The sequence below is a fragment of the Phragmites australis genome, chromosome 11 (assembly GCF_958298935.1).
Source record: "Phragmites australis chromosome 11, lpPhrAust1.1, whole genome shotgun sequence".
NCBI lineage: Eukaryota > Viridiplantae > Streptophyta > Magnoliopsida > Poales > Poaceae > Phragmites > Phragmites australis.
The window spans coordinates 1,146,728-1,172,243 of record NC_084931.1 but is presented as its reverse complement, the minus strand read 5'-3'; the positions used below and the strand labels follow the sequence as shown (position 1 = coordinate 1,172,243).

At 43.3% G+C, this 25,516-nt stretch overlaps 1 protein-coding gene and 2 pseudogenes across 4 annotated transcripts; 2 read left to right on the top strand and 1 right to left on the bottom strand.

Annotated features, from left to right (window-relative positions):
• Window positions 1-4,500: 4,500 nt before the first annotated feature.
• LOC133884995 (large ribosomal subunit protein uL10c-like) lies at window positions 4,501-16,147 on the top strand (annotated as a pseudogene).
• A 279-nt stretch (window positions 16,148-16,426) lies between these two features.
• On the bottom strand, window positions 16,427-20,493 carry LOC133883903 (transcription factor IIIA-like). Of its 4 annotated transcripts, none has more exons than XM_062323301.1 (7): window positions 20,358-20,493; window positions 20,065-20,268; window positions 19,826-19,969; window positions 17,778-18,057; window positions 17,216-17,451; window positions 16,969-17,112; window positions 16,427-16,853 (listed from the first exon to the last, which is right to left on the bottom strand). In XM_062323301.1, the coding sequence occupies exons 2-7, from the start codon at window positions 20,242-20,244 to the stop codon at window positions 16,689-16,691; spliced, it is 1,149 nt and encodes a 382-aa protein (XP_062179285.1). In that variant the 5' UTR covers window positions 20,245-20,268; window positions 20,358-20,493; the 3' UTR covers window positions 16,427-16,688. The 4 variants fall into 4 exon arrangements, with proteins under 4 accessions (XP_062179285.1, XP_062179287.1, XP_062179286.1 ...); XM_062323303.1 differs by lacking the exons at window positions 20,065-20,268; window positions 20,358-20,493 and adding exons at window positions 18,147-18,197; window positions 18,286-18,429 and having other exon boundaries at window positions 19,826-19,966; XM_062323302.1 differs by lacking the exons at window positions 19,826-19,969; window positions 20,065-20,268; window positions 20,358-20,493 and adding exons at window positions 18,147-18,197; window positions 18,286-18,429; window positions 18,855-19,102.
• On the top strand, window positions 20,390-24,873 carry LOC133883902 (thylakoid membrane protein TERC, chloroplastic-like; annotated as a pseudogene).
• The last annotated feature ends 643 nt before the right edge of the window (window positions 24,874-25,516 follow it).

Sequence of the window (25,516 nt, the reverse complement as noted above, 5' to 3'; positions counted from 1 at the left end):
AAAATAGCCTAACCCAGACCGGGCCAAGAAAATTTTGGGCTTTTGTAAGGCCCATACAATAGCATTCTAGGAGTTTTTTATTTTTTATCATTAATATTTAAATAAATAGACCCTGATGATAATATTTGCACAGATAGACATCTAATGTCCTCTAAACAGGCTACAGCCCTTTCAGATGGCAGTAAGGATGCAAGGTGGTAGCGTCACCTCTTACCGCCCTCTCAAAGAGCTGGTAGGGCCCACCCTCAAGTGTCGTCGTGCAGCGCCAGAGGGCGGTTAGCCCCATCTTTTGGAAATTTGAAATTTTTTAATTTAACTTTTGTATTCATCAATTTAAAAAATAGTGCACATTCATTCGGTGAAAAATATTAGTTGTGCAAAAAATGGTCAAAACGGCATCACAGAGTAGTTACTTTTTGGAAATTTTATATCGATGTAAATTTGTCGATATTTATTTATTTGATGTAAAATTGTATGAGTAATTTTTTAGTGATGTAATGTTGGGAGGATACAAAATCTATTTTTCAAACAATTGTAGTTTTGAAGTACTATTAGCATAATACCCGGTACAGAGGTTACATACGCTGGCAAACATTATATTGGATATGGGGTTTGTCGTTGCTACGCGAATGAACCTTAACCATAAATATATGACGACAACAAATATTAGCATGTACGGTACACCTAAAGACTAACCTAATAGCATGCTGCTGCTAATCCTAATATGTCTTAGTGAGTGAAAATATGACGGGTTACAATAGATGCTCTCTACTGAGTACACCTAGGATATTTGTCCTTTCTCAGGGCATCGGAGCCATCCACCTTAGCGCGACGAGCCCTCTCCCGCTTCCTTTCCCTCTCTGCTTCACGTGCTGGAGCCGCGACGAGCTGCTCCGCTACCTTCCTCATGTGCTCCTCCTCCTGTCGTTTCAGCCGTAGTTCCTCCTGTTATTGCTCATACTCTCGGTGTTCGTACGCTTTCCTCCTCCACCGCATGCTCATATCGACTCATCGCTTCTGGTCTTCATTTTGCTCCATGTCGAGTCATTACATGAAGTCACAGATATATTGAGGAGACTGGACAAATGAAACAAGATGTGAGATTAGTAAAACAGTGCATGAAATCGTATAAAAAGTGTCACATAAGTGATCTATATCGCTATACTGGTGGGTACTCATACGGTCCATATTAAGGCTTGTTGTATTAGTAGTTGGCACACATGAAGAAGCATAGGTCATAGGTGTTGGAGATGTCTTGGGACTCGTGAAGCCTACAAATTTTGCCACATAAGCACATCGACGGTTCGACCCCCTGAGGGATGAAAATCCATCAATGTTTTTTGTTTGGGCTTGGTGGAGCTGATGAAGATATTGCAGTTGAGAGAACTGAGGAATGAGTGGTCTATCCATGGATGAGGGTGGGGTTATTTATGGTGGCTAGAGGTTGGTGCATGGACTGAGTTCATGGGCTTGGCTGGGGGCTGAAGCATAGGATTCCCTTTGAAAGATGGAAAAGTTATGGCATTGATGCTAGATAGAGATGTCCTATATCGGGATAGAAGTGTTGTCATTTAATTTATGATTAAAGCTCTGTCGTACAGTCACTTCATGTCTACAGCCTGCGTCAGGACAAAGGTGTTGTTATTTCATGGTTAAAGCTGAGTCGTGTGGTCACTTTGTGTCTAAAGCTAGACTCACGACAGAGGTGTTGTCATTTTATGCTTGAAGCTCTGTCGTGTGGTCACTTCGTGTATAAGTAGCTTTCTAATGCTTTTCATATATGAGATAGAATTGTGCTTGGATAGTACATTAATTTAAGATAGTAACCTTATACCCGTCGAACTAAACTAATAAAATGGAAATGTAAACAAAAGAAATAGTCGTGGCTGGTATTTGCATAGTTAGTGGATAGATGTTTAATACCTAGATCATCTCAAGATGGCAGAGGAAAGTGGTGACGTAAATTAGCGAAAAAATACCAGTTGTGCTAGTTAATGCTATCAGGGTAAGATGGTTGTCGTCTCTATGGTGGTAATGCGAAGTTGTAAGGATGGGTACCAGCAAATCCACCATCATTTTCAGGGTCATCAATGTTCTTCGGAGATGGAGGCCTCAGAGGGAGGGGTCTTTGTCGCATGAAATTGTCGTTGTCGTTGTCTTGAGCTATCACGGTAGTAGCACGTTCTATTTCCTTGTTGGTTGTACGGCATCTCGATGTGGTGCGTGAACGTCCTCTTGTAATGTTCCTTAAACCTTCTTCTGTAAATACTGCTGGAACATCTAGGCATTGGGAGCATGAAATCGTCATCCTCATCGTCCTCGTCAATTTGTGGGTGAGTAGTAGAGCGCACCCATGTACCCTTAGGTTCGCTGAATGTCATTGTCTTCTACGCGAACTGGGCATCACATCCCCGCCGAAGAGCATATACATCACTAAGAAGTTTGTGATTTCTTTTGTTGATCAAATGTACGTCTTCCAGGAACGCCTAACGCAAAAGAGGAGCATTCGAATCAATAAAAAAAAAGATAAGTAGTATGACCAAATAGAAAATGACGAACCTGAATATTGGATGCATACTGGTCAGACAACATCACTATTGTTATTTGCCTCCTAGAGAAACCTAGCACAGAAGGATGGTTGGCTAGTTTGCACACCCTGAGATTTGTTTGACGCTGCTCGTGCAAGAGGACCCTAAGGTCCTTGTTGGTTACATGTTGGACCGGAGTGGTTAACGCAAAACAGAAAGGTCTTGCATGCAATTTGGCCACAGCTTGGATTAAGTTATTCTCCTTGAAAGGATCATCTTTTTCTTCATGTACAACCTGCAAGGAGGCATTAAGTGATATATGGATCATTGTAGGTGTCCATGGAAAACTTGTACTCGAAGATCCCGCCATAGATTTATTGATCCTTCACTGCAACGTTATGGCTCCGCACCAAAACGCGAGTCCTCGATTATTTAAGAAATATTAAACAAGTATTAAATATCATAATTAATATGTAACAAAGCTTAATAAATAACTAACAAATAAATTAAAAATAATCATCCCTGAAGGTTCAGAATTTATTGTAATTTGCTGTGACAGAGAATAAACTTTGCATGGGTGTAGAAGTAACATCTATCCCTTTGATCTTAATCCAAAGTGAAAACCTACTTTAAGCATTCATCCTAAAGCAAGCAATTCTTGTGTGTTGAACGGTTCATACAATCACATGGTTGATGCTAGAGCTGCAATTAATATTAATCCCAGAGGTACTAGTGATACAACTCCAGTCTATGCCAGTCCCCAAGGTGCTCGTGCTACAACATTAGCTCGTGCTACCACATTAATCATAAGAGGACACTACCGCAAGCATTGCCGTGTCTAAAGCCTGAATCAGGACAGAGGTGTTGTTATTTCATCATTTGGTCTAAAGTCTGCCCCAAACTTCGACATCAAAGCCGAGGAGGAGGAATGGGTCAACCGGTTAAAGAAATGCAACTAGCATGCGGTCACGTGGGGTTAAGAAATGCAGTAATAACATGGTAAGTAGTACATAGAAAGTATACATATCCGAATATGTAAGACTAGTTCATGAATCGAAGATGCATCATGAAACAAACATGTAAGTTACAATAGCAAAGGTAAAATCCTACTGCTATCTCCCCTGCTGCCGTCGGCCATTTCCACCATCATGGTCATGTAGCCTTGCTGCAGGTTCACCCTCACGTGGCCCCTAGAGTAGATCAGGGCGTCCGGTGGACCAACCTACTTGGTAGGCCTAGTAGCGATCACAGGTGTTGAGGCCTCCTCCTAGGTCTGCTGTGTCGGTAGTGGAGCACTAGGCAACTGGACCGCGTGACGACGTCGTAGTCTGGTGTAGCCTCAAAGAAGTCCCTCACGAGGTCAAACAGGGGGTCTAGCCCAGGTTCAGCCTCCTGACTCGGGTACGATGACTGCGATGGTGTCGTCATCGTCCATGTATAATCACTCGAGGTGCTTGCGAATGAATGAATTTATTAGATACGGTAAATGTGCAAATGAATGTATTAGTATAAAATACAATATTGTACATGTATGGTATGCAGGTGTAGTAGTAGACGATCAGGCGTGAGTGCCGAATGGTCGAGGTGCAGATGAAGACATCCTGGCTTCATCATCGTAGTAACTTGCGGAATATATTAGATATACTATTGAATATATTGAATACGGTAGTATATTGGTGCCTATTACCTGAGAGGCATGCGAACGGTGAAGGTATCGGCACTGGCTATGGTCTAGGTGTCAGCGTCGATAAGTATGTAGGTGCACCTAATATATTTTTTGAAATTAATGCATCAATAACAAAAGAATATCGCTAACCGTCGTGCGTATGAAAACTGCGTACATGTTGTGTCCGGCCTTGGAGGCCATGGTCATGGTGACGGTGTGAATGTCGGTTCCGGTGGAGGTCGTTGCACATCAGACCTCCTGGATGACTGTGCATGGTCCCCACTCGACCTGGAAGGAGCACCGGTGATGTCTGCGGTGGATCGGCATGAGGTAAGCTTTAGGGCCCGCGCGGTCTTGTCGAAAACTTGCTTGACAAATCCCGCTACATCCACCGCACTAAGATGCATCCCTTGTCTGAGGCGCTCCATGGTTCCAACTGCGTCTCTATGGATATCGTATATGATATCATCCTGTTGAAACAAACATGAAATGGGAATTTCGGTTTATAGTGGTTCTTGTGGGATTATATGATAAATAAATGAGATGTTAATTAAACATACTGCTAATGCAGCGTCCTCATACCAATGGCCCAGGTAGGCCTCCATAGTCAAAGTGATGTGCTGTCGGATAGTATCTGGGGTGTAGGTGACCCATGTACGTGTACGCGGGACGTACCACCGTAGGTACTCCTCGAAGCTCGGGTCGGCAAAAGGACAAGGCTCCTCGACGGCATCCTCAAGGGCATGAGCACACTTTGAGATGTATGGAGCTAAGTGATCTGCCCAGAGGTTGCCACCCGGTTAGATCTTACGTGTATACCTGCAAGTCAAACCATTAGATAGACTATAAATGAGACAAATGCTATGGATTGTATATTTGATTTTAGTTACCTGTGAACGTGATCCGAAACCGTGAGTACGTTGATGAGGGGGACCTGTAAGCGTCCGAACTGCCTCATCACGCAGTGGGCCTCCAAGTGCCTCAAGACTGAGTACACACTGACGTCTAGGTGGATGTATGCAGGCTTGAAGTAATACAAATGATGATGAGTAAAATATCTTTGAAATCGTAAAGTAAATGGGAAGGTAAATTGCAAGGTACCTGGAACTGGATGATCCACTTCTTCGTGGGCCCTTGTGGATCCGATAGGAACTCGGGCATGTAGGCGGGTGTATCGTGCGTCCGCTAAACAGGGGCGAACCACTGGTGCATGATGATCATCCAGTCTGCATCCACATCGATGACTCCAACGGCTGCTCCAGCGCAAGGTAAGACTAACATGTAGGCTATGTCCTGCAACATCAGAGCCATCTCGATGTAGGGGAGATGGAAAGTGTGGGTCTCAGGCCTCCACCGGTCGACCAATGCAGCAATCAGTGAGCGGTCAAAATAGAATCGCCTCACCGCTGCCTCAGGGTTCTCTGTCGCTCAGCCTCCACCAAACAACACAGTGGTAGGAGTCCAGATGCTGCCAACCTGAACCATTTGGAATATTAAGTGTATGTAGAGCATGCAATAAATAAATAATCAGGTATATACGTAGTTAATTCATGACATACGGGTGCTTCTAACGATCGTCGATCTTCAGTAGCTCTCTAGGGTCACGTGGTCGAAAAACTCCTAACTCCGTCTAGTGAACGGCAAATAAGAAGCTGTGGTGCTTCTTGTCTACTGCAGGGTCAAGAAGCTCGAGGATCAGTGAGTGCGTCATATCTGCATTGAAACCAATATAAACAGTATGTTACATAAAAATATACACACAGTTACATGAACAGTATATAACATACAGGTACACAAAGTTACATGAACATATTACAACATATAGGTACATAATCAAATACAAACGTAAGGTCCAAATACAACGTACATATATAAGGCGAAAACCTTACAAATATAACATCGAGATACGCTAAATACATTCACACTTTACCGTCGTCATGACCCCATCTACATATCAGGTGTATTTTTCAGACAGTACTTGTATGTGTGACCTGTTTCATCGCACTTGCTGCATCGTTTCACCCTTGGACCAGCCTCGGATTCATCTCGTTTCGAATCCGCCGAGTTTGTCGATGTCCCGGTGTGTACTTCATCATCTCAAAGTCTGGCACATAGATTTGTGAGGGATCTAGATTACTTGTAAACGTATCAACAATGTCATAGCCATAAAAGCTCATGGTTCCATATGTTCAGTATCTGATCCTTCATAAAGTAGTGAGGAACATATTGTCTGGGTAGCATATTATGCTTCCCACATACAGTTATGACGTGTGTACACGGCATGTATAGCAATTGTGGCTTCTGACACGTACAGATGCATGTTTCAATCCTAAGTACACACTCTTGCACATGGCGCTCATGTCTGCCACCCTTACGACCCTTATCACGGCACAAGACACTGAACCTGTGCTCTGCAGTTCCCTCCTAATTGGTGCATTTCATATGTGCCTTCTTTGTGGCCTTCTCTATGTACTTACATAGCATAGATCCATATAGCATACAGTTATCTGCCATTGCATTTGAAGCAACTGCGTAGCAATCAATGAAATATCTGCAAGTCCCATGCATAATACCTTCAAGAATTCCAACAAGTGGGAGGGATTTCATACCCCGCATAACCCTGTTATAGATCTCAGCAAGATTAGTTATCATTATCCCATACCTTGCCCCTCTAGTGCCGTACATCAATGCCTATTTCTCTCTTGGCTCATTTTGTATCCATTGCGAAAAGTTCCTAACAGCTGATCCTGACCTCCTTACTATCTAGGGAGTATCTATTAGGATGGGTCCAAGAGCAACCGGGTCATCTCTTGTGTCTGCTAGCTCAGTTGTCTGCTTTGTGGTTAGTTCGTCTAGTCTTGCCTATAATGCGTTAAACTTTCTCTGCTGGTTTTGGCTACACAATTTCTTCAAAAGATTCATCAAGTCCTTATTTTTGAATTGTTTATAAAAGTTTGCACTCATATGCCTCATGCACCACCTGCTCTTCAAGTTAAGCCACTTTGCTCTTACACACTGTCGAACACTGTCATATTGCATATCCAGCAAAGCTTGCAACAACCTTGCATGTCTATCATGAATCAAACATGCATCAGGTTAGTCTAAAACAATTGCATGATTGATCCGCTCAAGGAACCAATACCAGCTCTCCCCGTTCTCACTCTCCACGAAGGCAAACCCTAGTGGCATGACTTGGTTGTTCCCGTCTACCCCAATTGTAAACAATATCTGTCTTTTATACTTTCCAGTGAGGAACGTCCCGTCCAAGCAAATGATAGGTTGACAGTACCAAAATGCCTTGATGGTTGCCATGAATGCAAAGAAAGCACGCTGCAATACTCGCTTCACACTATACTTCACATCAGTCGAGGAGTAATGCTTGATAACAAAGTAACTTTCAGGGTTTCTCGCACATATTGTAGCTAGTTGACGTGGTAAGTTGTCATATGAATCTTCGTATATCTCAAACCTCATCTCAATAGCCTTCTGTTTTGCCCTCCTTGCCTTAGCGTAGTTTATTGTGTACTGGAACCTTTCCTCAATAGCATGGATTATTGATTGTGGCTCATACTTTAGGTTGTCCACTATCTCTCCATACATAACATTGGCAAATAAAAGCAAATGACATGTTCTGGTAGGAGAACTCTATTTCCTTAATGTACATCTATGCGCCCTAACTATTGAGCACTCCTAATAATCAACCCACTTCCACCTGAATACATGCACCCGCCACGGACAATCAGGCACCAAACACTTGACGTCGTACTCCCTTTTGCTCGACTTCACAACCTTGAACTGCCTCCAAAGAGACAACGACTATAATTTCACTGCATCAATAACAGCCTCCTTAGTAGGGTACATAGCACCCTAGGACACCTCGTTCTCATGATATTTCTAAGGTGTCTGATGACCCTCATTCATCACTAGTTTTGAAAATTCCTAATTCCTCCACTCTACAGGAACAAGAGAATTTCCCTCCTTGTCGGATGAATCCTCATCGGCAATGGCTTCCTCCAGCTCATGATCCTCCCTCTCTATCTCTTCAATTATGCTAGGGATGTACTTCCTCTCATCGGCTACACCCTCCGGTTGCATCTCCCGCACATCCCTAACGTCTTGCTCATTCCCCACAGTTGCCGAGTCTGCTTTATCCACCACTGCCTGACTTGTTCCTGCTACTGCTTCCGTAACGTTTATCTCTGTTGGATCCTTCTGGTACGCCTCAGCTAGCAGCACAAGAGGAAGACCACGTTCACATGATATATCTACATACTGCCTCTAAGTAGATGTCGCATTAATCAGGATGAGCTCCCCAAAGTACCCCTAAATAGCATGGTTTAGCACAGCTCTCAGCTTAAGCTCATGTTGTTGGGGATCCAGTTGAAAATGACGCATCAGCCACTTGCACATGCCCACTATGGTCTTCTCATTGGCTCTTCTAAGTCCCTTGATGACATGCTGAAATTCAGAGAAATCTACACCGTTAGGATCATAACTAATTTGACATTCACCATAATATATCTAAAAATATAATTTATCGGACATCCCTGGAAACGTTCAAAAATATGTCCAATGTTAATACCGGAAAACTATACTTCTGATTATCGAAACTCTAACAAAATTACCGATACCGATGATCACCTAACAATACGTTTTGTTCACTACAATAAATATAGCTCCTAAGCAAACTAACTAATTTAAACTAATTAACCATCCGTCTATTTAATAAAGTTTCTAATTATTTATAATTATTACTTACATCACTATTCTGTAAAAACTAGATAATTGAAACTACCGTACTCTAAATAATACGTTTAGTTCACTACAATAAATATAGCTCCTAAGCAAACTAACCAATTTAAACTAATTAACCATCAGTCTATTTAATAAAATTTCTAATTATTTATAATTATTACTTACATCACTATTCTGTAAAAACTAGATAATTGAAACTACTGTACTCTAAATACTACTATACATCTAATGGTTATCCTACCATATTGAAATTGATCTTTACAATATACTACAAAAGACAGCATATCCTACCTTTCTAAACCCTAGATCTCATATAATGTAACTACTGTTATGTCGCTAAACCCTAGATCTGGTGGTACTTTAATTACTAATAAAAATATAAACCTAGAAAAATTAATAGGAACCGAGATCCGAAATTCGCATATAAAAAACAGTAGGGCTTTGTTGCGCTGCCTCCCTCTCCTCTCCTCCCCCTCTCTTTCTTTTTTCCTAGATTTAAATAGCTATTTTGGCTGATCTTTAGCATTTTTATACTATGAGGGCAGTGGAGGGGGCAGGAGCAGGGGGCTAACCTCCCCCTGAGAGGGCGGCAAAGGGGGCTGCCCACCCTCTCAGTGGGCAGTAAGAGGGAGTACGGCCAGTGGGCGCGGGATGGGTCCTACCTGCCCTCCAAGAGGACGGTAAGGGGTGACGCTGCCACCGTGGTATTCTTACCGCTCTGCAGCCCTTTCAAAGAGCGGTAGGCGCCTATTTATATAAATATTGTCATCAAAGGTCTATTTATATATAAATATTAATGATAAATATATAAAAAAAACTCACACTCTAGGCCATCCTAGATAGAATCCTCGTCACCGCCGACGATGACGTCTCCGCCAGGAGGCGCTCCGTCACGAGCTAGATGGGTGCCAGCTGCTCGCAGGCATTTGTGCCACAAGCTCATGGTGGCATAGCTGTGGAGCATCCGCACGTCGCTCCTGCCCATGGCGTGGCTGCTAGTGATGAAGAACTCTAACATGGCGGCGGCCGTGGCAAGCACACAGTGGGAGGCACTTCGCCCCTACGAGCGTGGCATGAACACGTGGCTGTTCGTGCGGTCCGACAAGATCCCTCCGATGCTAAAGTCATACCGCGACTTCTAGAAGGATTTCAGACCTGATACTGGAGCAAGTCATCCCAAGGAGCAGCACGGGAGATAAATGATTCAAATTAGTTGGGTGGCGGCGTTTGATTGATGAGCTGGCATGGTGTAGATGTCGAGCTAGCTTGTGTGGGGCCCTTTGGGCAGCAGGTGGTTGTGGTGTATTTAACATAGCTTGTAACCGAATTGGAGAATAGAGAAGAAAAATGTTCATAACACTCACCTTCAATCTCTCTCCCTCTCTTGAATTTTCTTCATCCTCTAGTTCTTCCTATTCCTGAGTATGATACTCTGGCTCACGTCCCAGTGATCGACACCGATGACAATGGGTAAGTGGTATCAGATTCACTCGGTCCTCGGCAAATCAGTGGCTAAGTTGAGTTCCTGCGAAGGTTGCTCGGTAGGTGTTCGAGTGTAAAATTCCTAGATCAGATTGATTCGGCGTTCGCGGTGGTGACGGAGGTTGGTTGGTTTTCGGTTTGGGTTGCTTGACTTGTTCGAGCGTAAAATCTCTTGATCGAATCCCAATCAAGGCGGCGGTAGACTCGGCGGAGGGGACGAATTGGGAGGAATTGTCCGAATCAATCCTCTCTGACCAACTGACGATCACGGTGCCGCCGAAGCCTTCTCTGCAGACATCATTTGTTTTAACGGTGATGGAGGCAGCGGAGAAGAAATCTGATGATCGTTGGGAGCGCGTGTTGGAGAGTCTGGACATGTTGTTTGCGAAGGCAGGATTGATCGACGACGCTCAGCAGCTGTTGCATGCCCAATTAGAAGTCACCACAAAGTCGGATGATCAATCCAATCGCGATTAGCAACAATTGATGACGAAATTGATTTTACCAGGGCTCTTAGAGCATCGTGGAAGCAGTCTGCCACGTCTAGGCAATACACAAAGGGATCCACTGCTTCCATGCCCAGTTCCTCGTCTGCCACCACCAGCGGCGACTGCAACTGCAGGTGAGCCACCACTGTCCTGCTTGACATTTGGTCCACATCGCTACAATACCGAGTTCGCCAACCTACAATGTCATTCTATGCCCAAGTTGTCGTTTCCCAAGTTTGATGGGGATCACCCGCGTATTTGGAAGGAGAAGTGTCTCAATTATTTCCATATGTATAATGTGGATGCCTCGATGCGGTCGACTGCAGCTTCGTTGCATACGGAGGGCAATGCTGCTAAGTGGTTGCAAGTTTATCGGGTGACCCATGGGTTGGGAACTTGGGACCAGTTTATTGGTGTTGTGGAGACTAAATTCAGTGTGGATGATTACCGGAGAGCAATTGGGGATCTATTGGATCTTAAGCAATCGGTGTCAGTTGAGGACTATATTGCGGCATTTGAAGAGATTTGATATCAGGTGTCGATGCATAACACAAGTTATGATGAGGTGTTTTTTGTGTCTCAGTTCATAAAAGGTTTGAAATATGAGTTGCGCAGGGCTGTTCAGTCTCAGCTTCCTGATTTAGTTGATAGGGCAACTGTGCTTGCTAGAGTATAGCAACAGGTGTTGGCCCAGGGTAAATCTAAATTTCAATACCAAGCACCTGGTTCTCGAAGTTCAAGGAAAGAGGACACCAAACTGAGTACAACTAGGAGCAGTTTGTGGAAGAAACGACAATTGCATGATTACAGAAGGGACAATGGTCTTTGCTATCATTGTGGGGACAAGTTTGATTCTTCTCATGCTCAGCATTGTCCTAAGAAGCCACAGGCCCAGGTGAATGGTTTGGCCTTAGAGGATCTTCAGATGGAATTGTCTGATTCGGTGTTGCAGCAATTGGAGTTGGAAGATGTTCAATCTTTTACTTCTTATCATCTGTCTCTCAATGCTATCTCTGGTACTATGGCCAAGGATCAAATGAGGATTAGAGCTTTAGTTCGAAATCAAGTCATGCTGATTCTTGTGGACAATGGTAGCTCTAATAGTTTTGTTCATGCTGCCTTGTTACCCAAAATTGGGGGTGCAACCGGTTCAGGTATCACCTGCTCAGGTGAGGCTGGCTAATGGCGATACATTGCTCAGCGATAAGGTTGTCTTTCAGTTGGAGTGGTGGACACAAGGTCACACATTTCAAACTGATATGAGGGTGTTTGAATTTGGGTGCTTATGATGCAATATTGGGCTATGATTGGTTGAAGCAGTACAACCCTATGGTTTGCCATTGGGAGAATCAATATCTCCAATTTCACTACAAAGGGAGTGGTATCACTTTGCATGGGGTGAGAGTGCCTACAGCTGAGATTCATAAGATGTATGTAGCACAAGTTCTGAAATGGTGCCAAGGCAATGAAATATGGGCTTTAGCAGTGTTGGAGTACCCTTCCTCACCTGTTGATTCTTCTGCACGTAAGGTAATTCAACAATTATTGTCTGAATATCAAGATGTTTTTGGTGCTTCCAATACCTTACCACCTACCAGAAATTGTGATCACTCCATACCCCTAGTCCCTAATATTGTCCCAGTTAATTCTAAGCCTTATAGATATTCAACTTTTCATAAAGATGAGATAGAGAAGTAGGTTAGGTAGCTGCTGGAGTCTGGTTTCATTGTTCCTAGCTCTAGCCCTTTTGCTTCTCCAGTACTCTTGGTCCAAAAAAAGGATGGATCATGGTGTTTTTGTGTGGAGTATAGGAAGTTGAACTCTTTGTCTATCAAAAACAGATTTCCTATGCCCCTAATTGATGAAATTTTGGATTACTTAGCTGGAGCAAAATGGTTTATTAGCTTAGATCTGAGGGTTGGTTACCATCAAGTAAGAATGAAGGTGGAGGATGAATACAAGACTGCATTTAGAACTCATCATGGCAACTACCAATTTAGGGTTATGTCTTTTGGGCTTACAAATGCCCCAGCTACATTTTAATGTGCTATGAATGACATTCTTGGGTCCTTTTTGAGGAAGTTTGCACTGGTGTTCATTGATGACATATTAGTCTATAGTGCTACTTTGGAGGAGCATGTGCATCATTTGAGATAGGTCTTGGATAAATTGAGAGAGCACCAATTCTACATTAAGAGATATAAGTGTTCTTTTGCCCAAGACAGATTGGTCTATTTAAGCCATATTATTTCTGCTGCAGGGGTAGCAATTGATCCAAGCAAAACTAAAGCTATGCTTAAATGGCCAACTCCAATCAATGTGACTGAGTTGAGAGGTTTTTTAGGTCCCACTGGTTATTATAGAAAATTTGTGAGACACTATGGGATCATTGCTAAACCTTTAACCAATTTATTGAAAAAGAAGCACTTTCAGTGGACTACAGAAGCACAGGCAGCCTTTGATCATCTTAAGAAGTCAATGAGCAATACTCCTATTCTAGCCCTGCCTGATTTCAGTGATACTTTTGTGGTGGAAACTGATGCTTGTGCATTTGGGATTGGGGTTGTTCTGATGCAAAGGGGCCAACCAGTGGCATTCCTTAGTAAAGCTCTGGGAGAGGTGCATCAACACTTATTCATTTATGAGAAGGAGTTTCTTGCTCTTATCATGGCAGTGGAGAGGTAGAGAACTTATTTGCAATGGAAAGAGTTTATCATAAGGACTGATCATCGCAGCTTATGTTATTTGGATGAACAACATTTGTAGTCTGACTTGCAAAGAAAGGCTATGACCAGATTGATGGGCCTTCAATTTAAAATTGTTTACAAGAAGGGTGTTGAGAATACTGTTGCTGATGCTTTGTTAAGGGTGGGGCATCTTCTAGCTTTGCAAGCAGTCTCTGAGAGTGTTCCAGTCTGGATTCAGGAAGTGGTGAATTCTTATGTCATGATCCTGCAGCACAGGAGTTATTGGCTCAATTGGCCATATCTAGTCCTAATGAGCAAGGTTATTCTTTACATAATGGGATCATCAGACATCACAATCGAATTTAGATTGGTTGTAATTCAGCTCTTAAGACCAAGTTGATAGCTGATATGCATTCAAGTGCTTTTGATGGTCATTCTGGATCCAAGGCCACTTATCATAGGCTCCACAAGCTTTTCTATTGGAAATCTATGAAACAAGATGTGGACAATTTCATCAAACAATGCCAGGTATGCCAGCAAGCTAAACATGAACACATTCATCCTGCTGGGTTACTGCAACCTTTGCCTTTACCTGCTGGTGCTTGGCAAGATATTGCTACGGATTTTGTAGAGGGTTTGCCCAAATCTGAAGGATATGATGTGATTTTGGTGATAGTTGATCGATATCCTAAATATGTACACTTTATTCCAGTCAAGCACCCATTCACAACACCTCAGATTGCTCGATTAGTTCTGGATCATGTCATCAAACTGCATGGTGTGTCTAAACCCATTGTCTCAGACAGAGATAAGGTGTTCCTGAGCTCCTTTTGGCGTGAGTTGTTCAAATTGTTGGACACCAAGCTGCTCACAAGTACAGCTTATCACCCACAAACCGATGGTCAAACGGAGAGGGTCAATCAATGCTTAGAAATGTACTTGCGTTGTGCAGTGACTGATTCTCCTAAGAAGTGGAAAAGTTGGCTTCCTCTGGCTGAACTATGGTATAATACATCATTCCATTCTTCCTTAGGATGCTCTCCATTCAAAGCTATCTATGGTCATGAACCAAGACTTGGAGCTTGGCCTGAGATTCCAGGCACCACTCAAGTGTCAGTAGCTGAATTTCTAAAGGAAAGAGAAACACAGCAATTGGCACTAAAAACTCATTTGGTTGCAGCTCAGAACCGCATGAAGGTCCAGGGTGACAAAAATAGGTCTGACCGACGGTTTGAGATTGGGGAACAGGTTCTGCTTAGGCTTCAACCTTATGCCCAGGCATCTGTGGTCAATAGGCCTTTTCCTAAGCTGGCTTAAAAGTTCTTTGGACCTTACAAGGTGCTTCAGAAAATTAGGGAGTCTGCCTATCGACTAGAGTTGCCCGTGTGTTTCATGTATCTCAATTGAAACCGTTTACCTCTAATCACCCTCCAGTGTATGCTCATTTGCCGCAGATTGCTGATTTGGGTGGGCGAGATGTGGTGCATGAAGCTATTTTAGACCGCCGCTTGGTCAAGAAGGGTAATTCCGTGATGCCGCAAGTGCTGATCAAATGGACGTCTTTGCCAGCCGATTGTGCTACCTGGAAGGATTTCTGTGTAGTGCAGCAGCGCTTTCCTAGCGCCATTGCTTAGAGTCAAGCAATGTCTGAAGCACGGGGAGATGTCAGACATGATACTGGAGCAAGTCGTCCAAGGAGCAGCACGGGAGATAACTGATTCAAATTAGTTGGCTGGCGGCTTTTGATTGATGAGCTGGCATGGTGTAGATGTCGAGTTGGCATGTGTGTGGCCCTTTGGGCAGCGTGTGGCTGTGGTGTATATAACACAGCTTGTAATCGAATTGGAGAACAGAGAAGAAAAATACTCAGAACATTCACCTTGGATCTCTCTCCCTCTCTTGAATTTTCTTCATCCTCCAGTTCTTCCTATTCCTGAGTATGATACTCTGGCTCACGTCCCGGTGATCGACGCGGGTGGCAACGGGTGTTACAAAGGAGTGGCTGCTGCAGCTCAATGACTTCTCTGGCGCCGTCTTTGAGGGACGCCTCTACGGGCCCGACGACTACGCCAAGCTCGAGGCCATGCCCACCAGAGCGCAGTCCTACCAGTACCTCCTCGGCTGCCTCCAGATGCCCGCCGTCAACGTCCTCGCCGTGCTCCGCGCGCGACAGGAGGCCATGGCGCAGGCCGACAAACCGAACGTGGAGGGAGAAGCGGCAACGACGGCGGCGGCGGAATAGAAGTGATCCGTCGATGTCGACGAGGTTTCTTTGTGCGCATCTCACTCAGCATCCTTGATCGATGTTGCGACTCAACAATGGCTTGGCTTAAAAGAAGCTCCTTTTTCTTTTTTTGCAAATTTTTGCCGCTACAGTTTGTTCTCAGTTTGGGATACATGTAATAGAAACGCTCGTAAATCATAAGGACTCATTGCTCGGATGTATTATCATGATCCTGAGTTTGATTTGATTTGGAAGCTAGAGTGTTGCTGAATTGCCATTGGTGGTTCAGACTCAAGTGTCATGTGCAGTTATGTTTAGAGTTGTGCCATATGCAGTCCTGCACAGTTATGTTTAGAGTTCAGGCTCCAGTGTCATATGCAATCCTGCACCGTGCACAAGTGTTGTATACTTGAATGCTCAAGTATTCACTCATTTACTTCGATGCAGTAGAGTTAATTGGCTTGTGGCAAGGCCAAATGTGTTTCAACCTTGTCTGTTCTTGATACATGCAACAGCATGCATGCTGGAGAGCAAGGGACATCAATCCAAGACAATCTAAAAACATAGGAATGAAAAACAAGGAAGGCAAGCACACGGGACATACCAACCTGAGCGTGTCAACCCGATTAGCAAACTGTGCTGAAGCTGCGAAGCATCCACTCTTGCATGTCAAGACAGAAGATCTAATGAATACAGCATATTACTGAAAATCATTATCCCTACCATGCTGGTCTAACATATTGTTATCATTTTCCTATACATGCAAAGCACCATAGCGAATAGTTCAAACTACACAAGTGCGCTTGAGAGTCCAAAGATCTCTCGCATTCCTTCTCCATTCTAGTTCAGGACAACGAATCAACCTGAGAGAAGCCATCTCAAATACCCAGTTGCATCATCTTGAGCAGGCGCATCATCAGGAGCCCCTACCCTTTTTCTCATCAAACTCTCAACAGATATGGGTTTCCTCTTCCGCCCCCCTGCTGAATGTGGTCGTTGCTCATCAGCCTCCACAAAATCACCCTGCAAAACAATTCATAGGAAAGCATAAACATCCCAGCACAAGTAGCACTTCTGACAGGGAAAGGCACAGAATTGGAGTTAAACTGTTTGTTATGAGGATGGTTATTTATGTTACCTCAATGTACACATGAGCACTAGATTTCTCATGATTGTCCCTTACATGCTTGTACGAAAATTTCTTGCCACAACCAGAGAATTGGCACACAAAAGGTCGGTGCTGCTCATGGACCGCCTTAACATGCTTGTCCAAATTGGATTTCTGCAGTTTCAAGTTACCAATAATGAAAAACAAAGCAATATTTCGATATATTGAAGAGAACAATCCATAAGAGAAGCAAACATTGTAAGATTGCAAATTACACCTTTGAAAATGAACATTTGCAGTCCTCGAAGTGGCACTTGATCCTTTCATTAACACAGGAACCTTCATGCATTCGACAATGGCGCTTGAAATTCTTCTTTAGCTGTTTAGTGCCACAGATATCACACTGAACATATCGATGACAAGATTGGCTATGTGCCTTGAGGCATTCCACATTTGTAAAAGTTTTCATGCAGCCTGGTTCGCAACATACAATTTCTGTGTAGTCCAGCTTGACTGCACCACAAGCATCAAAGTTCATCACGACACAGAATTGAGCAGCAACTTTTAAGTGCCCATGTAAAAAATAAGCAATTGCATACAGAGCATGCATAATAGACGAAAAACACACATTGGGGTTGAAGATATAAAAAAATCCTGATAGATAGAAGAAAATTTTCCTAGAGACTACAAAGAGTTCATATCGGTAAAGTTGGCTCAGGGGATGGCATAGACCAGAACTTAACATGAATAAACTCTAAAAATTTGATCGGGCTTACACTGTTGCGAAGTGTGATATTTAAATATATTATCAGAAATATGGAACGTCTGGAGTTTCTCACCATGTGAATCCTCGTGCTTCTTTAACTTGGAACCATATTTGAAAGTCTTCCCACAGTTAACCTCTGGACAAATGAATTCTTTCTTGCTTTTACAAGGAGAACCATCCTTATGGATTTCCTGAACATGTCGCTGCATATTACCTTTGATACTGAACTTATGGTTGCACCCTTCGATAGGGCACGCAAATAGTTTCCCTTGATGAGTAAGTAGATGTCTGTTCAAATGGTCCTTCCTGCTATAGCTGAAGGGGCAACCATCTACATGGCAGGCAAAGGGCCTCTGCAACATTTTTAAAAAAATATACATCAAAATAGTTATATCCAAAGCAAAGTTTACTTGAAATAATGTAATAGCACAGCAAACGGTACCACAACGGGGCATGCTACGACATGATCCTTCAGTATCTTGAAAATACTTAGCTAGTACAAATATAACACCCATGTAAATAACAACAGCGGGCACAAAAGTAAAGTCTTAGAATGAGCATGTTGAAATGAACGAGCAAACCTGGAGAAGCGTGTTTATGAGGCACTCTTGATGGAGCTTCTCAGGACAGTCTCCCCATCCTGATAATAGTCCATTCAAGGCCTCATTGCATTTTGGAGTTCTTTGGGATCCAATGCTCCACACATTCATATTTCAGTAAGTAGTCTGCAAAAATAAGCGAATCAAACCACTGCATGCCATAAAACAGCCCAACCAAAACAGAGCCAAATGGCAACTACCATTTATCCGCATAACTCACCGCCAAATGAGTTACTTTGGTTCTTGCAAGGAATATATCATTTCCACTAAAGAACATCATGAGCTGGTCATTCCAGTAAACACATAACTAATGTCCAGCATATCTTTGCTCAACAGCACAAGGAATTGTGTTTCCCTGTGCACTGCTAAAACTATTTGGTTTGCTATTAATTTGATAATTAGACCATCAAGTGGTGACAGTACTAGGACATACTCAAATGGCATTGTAGCGTCAATTTGTCAATTATCAGATACGACTAACAAAACAGACATGCACATGTGATGGCAACAGAATAAACAAACAGCAAGCAGTTCGCAACAGAAGAGAAAACCTGAACAAGGGCGTGAACGAGGCATTGGAGCTTCTCAGGTGGGTCTAAACATGGCCAAATGGGCCATTCGTGCCGGCCCGGCACGGGCCCGACTCGGCACGGCCCGGCTACGGCACGGCCCAAACGGCCCATCTACAGTAACGGGCCGTGCCGTGCCGGCCCGCGTGCCTTCCCCTCGGCCCACGGCACGGCCCGTCGGTGACCGTGCCGTGCCGGGCCGGCCCGGGCACGATTTCGGCCCGACGGCCCGACGGGCCGAAATAGATAAAAAAAATATAAAAAAAATAAAAAAATACATAAAAAATATATAGAAAATAGATAAAAATATAAAAAATAGATTAAAAATATTTAAATATAGCTAAAAAAATTAAAAATATAAATAAAAAAATAGAAAATAGTGCCGGGCCGGGCCGTGCCGGCCCGACTTGACTGGGCCGTGCCGTGCCGGCCCGTCGTGCCGCGCGCTCGGCCCAGGCACGGCCCATGACGTCGTGCCGTGCCGGCCCGGCCCGTCGGTAATCGGGCCGTGCCGTGCCTGGGCCGTGCCTACAGTGCCGTGCCTCGGGCCGGCCCAGTAAGCACGGCCCATTTGGACGTCTTTAGGTGGGTCTCCCCATCCTGGTACTAGTCCATTCAAGCCCTTCTCGCATTTTGGAGTTCTTTGGGATCCAATGCTTCACACATCCATATCTGAACAAATAGACTGCAAAAGTCAGCATAATTCAGGGAGCAAACTACCATACACCATAACACTCTACAAGCCAAAGAGGTACAAAGTCAACTGGAAACTATTGATCATCCACAGAATCGACTGTTAAAACATCGCTGTAGCCACTAGCCACCACCCCTAAAGAGCATGTAGTTCTTATCGTGGTTCTTCTTGCACAAAATATAGACCGGACAACTTAACAGACGAACATTACTTTCACTGAACGTACACTAAAATTCAGCATAAGCCACACATGTGATACCTCAAGCGAATGGCTCTGCATATGTTGCTTCAGATGGGCTGGCTTCTTGAACCTCATGCCACACTCCTTGCAATCATGACTGACCTCCTTGTGTGGTGCACTGCTGCCGCATTCCTGGTAATACTCCAAGCCACCCACTTCATCCTACAGGACACAAGTATTACTCCAAGAACAAAGAACACACACATGACACATCTGAAGTCTAAACCGAGCGATGGAGCCATGAGCAGCACCACTACCTTATGAAGCTGGAGGACATGGGCGCGGATCAAACTCTTCTTGGACCGAACAACGTCGCAGAACTCGCACTTGTACCGCCTTATATCCCTCAACGACGGAGCCTCCGCCGCCGCCGTGCTCTCCCCGGAATACCCGCCGGTATCTTCCCCTTCCCCCGCCCCAGGGTCCCGGCCGCCCATCTGAGGAACCCCCAAAATCACAAGCTAGCACAACCACAACGAAATAAAAGAAAAAAATCAGCAGAAATTCCCAAAATTAGCGTCTCGCGCGGCATCAATCGGTGGAAACTCACCTCGAATCGTGGAAGAAACCGCGAAATCAGCAGGATCAAGCGGCGTCGAGGGAGGTGAGCCGCGGCGCAAGGAAGAGGAACCCTCGACTCGCGAAGCGTACAAGGCCAGAAGCCAACCCGATAGGAGATGCCTATCGAGTTCGGGTTTGTTAACGGGCTGCGGGTACGCGCTGCATCGCACGTGCGCTCCGTTATGCTGGCTGCCTCCACCTCCTACCCGCTGTGGCTGAGATCGAGGCCGTACGCTTCCCCGCCCCACCGGCCTCACCCCGACCGACCTCGTCGCCGGCGATGGCTTCCGCCGTGGCCGCTTCAACCGCCACGCGGTTCCACCCCCAACTCTCGGCCCCGTGGCCGCGTGGTGGGCGCGTGGCGCTTCCGGTGCTGCCGCCGGGGCGGCGTCTCGCGGTCACGGTGGCCGCCGCGCCGCGCCGCTCCGGGGGCAGGGAAGGCGGGAGACGCGGGAGGAAGCAGCGGCGCTCCAGGGGAACCTACCAGGAGGATGGCCTGCCCCTCAGCTCTGGTGAGCCTCTCCCCCTACGCACCCAATTCCCTCGGCTCCGGTTCTTAGTTTGGTTGGAAGAACACTAGAAATGTTTTACTACTCGTGGAAATTTGAGGACGTGACGAACTCGTGTTCTTCGAAATGCAAAATCCTCATGTGTCTGCGATGATTTATACACAATTTTTCATGAGCTATTTCCGATATTACAGTGACCAAAGTTAGCTATCAGCTGAGCACATTTGTGGTGATTTCTTGAGCTTCCTCTGATGGCTAACCATGGATATGTATGCAGAAACGGAGACAAAAAATTCCGCCCCGCACGCTCAAACCGACAAGGACACGAAGCCTGTACCGGAGTCCAGCGTGACCGGGAAAGGTTCGGCCATTAGAAGAGTTACACTGGTGGTGAGTTTCTGTCTCTAATTTTCTGATACAGCTCATAGTTAGTTCTGTACATTGATTAATAAATTGAGTTGTTGCAGGTGCTCGCAGCGGTGCTTTTTGGAGTTAGCATCGCCTTGAGGGATGGAGCTGAAAAGTCATCGGAGTATTTTGCTGGGTGTGTGTTATGTGCATCGCTTGATCATTAACATCTAAACTGTTTTAGGGAGCTGTTATAACTTTGGCTACTTTAGCATTAGGATTTTCTCGATCTTATATGAATAAGAGCCCATTTGAGATTTGAGAAGCACACAACCCTGCGTATTGGCTTTAGCTTCAGGTCACTTTGGAAGGGATTCTCCGTTGTTCTGTGCAAGTTAGTTTGCTTAAATGCAATGTTTGAATATATTTACTTTCTTCCTTTGAAGGACTTCTGATGTAATCATAAATCTCGCTATTTCCATAATGCAAAGATCACTATCTCATAAACACTACTGGTTTGTACGTTTGAAGATGCACTTTTCATCCTTAGGCTCATACCCTCATATAAGATGATTGACCGTGACAACTTCATTCCTTAAATTCAAGATATAACAATGTAACATTGTCCTATTATGTAACAGGTATTTATTGGAACAGAGTTTGTCAGTGGACAATCTCTTTGTTTTTGTTCTGGTTTTCAAGTATTTCAAAGTGCCAAAGGAATATCAGGTATGGATCAGTAGCTATTGTGATAGTTAAAGTCCAATTCTACTTTGTGCCTTTTCTCATCATTTCTGATATCTGAAACAAGAATCGAGTACTTTCTTATGGTATTGCTGGAGCAGTGGTGTTTCGTGCTGTGATGATCATCCTAGGAGTAGCTACCATTCAGGTTGATTGTGCTATCGTGTTACCATTGATTATGCTTGTCATTTTATCATATTTTTATCAACTCTTACAATTTTCTCATTTTCTGTAGAGGTTTGAAGCAGTGAACTTACTATTGGCTTTGATCCTTCTATTCACTTCTTACAAGGTAAAACTGTTTACTTTGCACGATGAAAGATGGCCCATGTTTTACTTCTGTTCCCCTTTAGGTAAACTTAGGTAATTTGCCATGTTTATAAATAACATAATAGTGGCATGCGCGCATTATTAACTTCCTTCATGAGAATGGTAGGCTCATAACTTTTTATTGCCACTTAAGAATACTTGTTCATTTCCTATGAAATTACCCTTTTGGCAAAAGCAGAGTCCTGTCTTTTGACAACTTTTTCAACCAATGGTGGTCTTTGTGCTATATTGTTATAAACTCGTTCAGTATATTCCTTCCATCAGTCGGTAGCTAATATCATAATGAAGTGCTTACTTTTTGAAGTTATTTTTGTTCCTGCTGTATTATTACGATTCAACCTTGTGCTTATGCAAGTAAGTTATCCCTCACCAAAGAAAAAAAAAGAAAGAAATGCTTCCACTTATTTGGATTTTGGAAAGGCTCTTAAAGATTGTCATACAAAGCTTCTTCTAAGTAACTTCAAGATATTCAGCAACGGCAATGCTTACGGGTGCTAATACTACAGTCTTAACATTATGACAGCTATTTGCTGAAGAGGATGAGGAATCTGATCTATCTGATAACTTCATTGTGAAAACATGCCAAAAGTTCATTCCTATCACTGGTAATATGATTTTCAGTTTTGCTTACCTTTCTGCTATTTAGGCTATTAACATGCTCCACTGTCCACTCCAGATTGCCGTAATGACCAGATCCTCACCTAAGTTCTTGACTCACATATTTTAAAACCAAACCACTTATTTGGTGTTAGTATTCACTTGCTTGCATTTGTGGTTGAACTCATTCCTCTGTTCTCTTGTCAGATTATTATGATGATGATCGGTTTTTCACAAATCAAGATGGTTTATGGAAAGTAAGTGTTGTCCAGTTTAAGCTGGATCATTTACTAAAGCTGCTATAGCATGAGCTTGTTGGTACTTGAGATTACTTATTATTGGTCTGCTCTTAACTTGTCTATGTCCTGGAATATGAAAATTTTATCCATTCCCATTATATAGATGTGTTACTATTCCTGCATTCATGGTTATGCTTCTGTTAACAACAACACTGATGCATAATTGAGTTGACCATTTCAAGAAATTATTCTATCCTCAATTCTTCATAAAGTTAATATATGTTCCTGAAGATGTGGTACTTCTTTTCGTTCATATCTGCAGGCCACACCATTACTCTTGACTTTGGCAGTGATAGAGCTGAGTGATATTGCTTTTGCTGTAGGTTCCTTTCCTACCTATTTCATGTACAGTGTTTCCTTTTCTATTTTATGACCCCAAGTATAGGGATTAATATTTCTGATCTACAGATTGACTCAATACCAGCAGTTTTTGGTGTCACAAGGGATCCACTAATAATACTATCATCAAATATTTTTGCTATTTCTGGTAACTATTCAGTCTGTTTATATTTTCCTTTCAATTATTAGCATTTGCAAACTTAAATTTTTTACAAGAAATATCTCTGGCATAGTGATGGATTTGATGTCAGCTTGGTCTGAATCTTGTGTGTGGTGCAATTTTCTGCACTTCTAAACTACCGTTGAGAGTTAAATGATGGAACAATTGCCCTGTAGGTTTGAGGTCACTCTACGTGCTCATTTCTGAAAGCATGGCTGAGTTGGAGTATCTACAGGTGAATGTCCCGTTGCTCTTTCAAGGTTTCTTAAGTTATTACCTTTTTATATTGAATATTTAGACATTATTTGTTTTCTTTTGTTGCTTTCTTTCTTTAGAAAAACAAATCATTCGGTTTTACATCACCCATTGTGGGAATTAGGTCCATACCCCATACTAGTGGTATGGAGTATATATGATTATACAATGTTTTGTATATATGGTTATACAATGTTGGTATTAAAAAAATTATACATTTCACTTATCATATCTAGTGGTATGCTGGTATTGGATTATTGTTGTCAACTTTTGAACCACCCGCACATCTATGTGCAGTTGTGAACAGATCCATATATTGCTCTATATTTTAACTGCACCACTTACTGCTATTGGTAACTTGCTCTGCAGCCTGCTATTGGTATCGTTTTGGGCTTCATAGGGACAAAGATGATCTTTGACTTTTTTGGTGAGCAATTAAAAACATTATCAAATTCTTATTTTCTTACGTTCATATTTATTGCATTCACCTTATGTTTGTGTCTCCCTTAGCAGTACGCACAGTGACATTGCTGGTTTTTAAGTGCTTCCTTTCATCCCATTTAATTACGGATCTCCACTTCTGGCAGGTTATCATATACCCACAGAAGCTTCCCTTGCTATTGTTACCACCTGTCTTAGTGGAGGTGTCATATTAAGTCTCAGGAAAGCATCAAAAGAGGAGCGCGACAAGTAGACAGCTTGCTAAGGACACGCGCAGGTAAAAGGAATGGATCAGCTAGCTGCATTCTTTTCACAGATAGTCAAGCTACAGCAAACAAATGATAAGAAACTCTTAGAAACCAGGTAAAGATGCCCTTTTCAACTAAACTAATTACTTGTATCAAAGATCTAACCTGACAGAACATTGTATAATCCATATATGTAGACTTAGCTAATACTTGTTCAATTAAAATAGTTTAAATAGCCTCCTTTCTCTTCTACATTGGTGGTAAATTTGGAGCGAAAAGAATAAGTAGCTAGAAGTGCCAGCATTGAAGAACATTAACAAAAAAGTAAATCTCACAAAACTACACGTCTGCGCAGAATTATCACAAAACTAGACTGGGCTATCACAAAATTACACGCTTTAGGTGCTCCCATTCAATTTAATAGCATCTGCCTATCTAGTCCCACATGTAAGACACATATGGACATGGTGCCGTTGCAGTACCTCCACAGGGTTCGCCACATTGATCTAGTCAGATGCTGTTGCAAACAGGAGTACCTAGGGGCTGTTTGGTTAGCGGCTAAAGGGAGCCAAGCCAAATTTTGGTTATGCCTTGAAAATTTAGCCTCCGTTTGGTTTGAGGCCAAAATTTGGTCATGTCCCCAAAAATTTTGGCCGGCCAAAATTTTTTTATAGCGTTTCTGGACAAATCTCGGATGGCCAAATCGTTTGTAAAAATTTTTGGCCAGCCAGATTTTGGCTTGACGCCATTTTAGCGGCCAAAATTTGACACTGCCCTGATTTGGCCTCTGGCCAAATTTTGGCTTGGCCTGTTGGGACCAAAAACCAAACAAACTCTTCCTAAAGAGTGTTGTTTTGTGATAGCCTCGCCAATCTGTG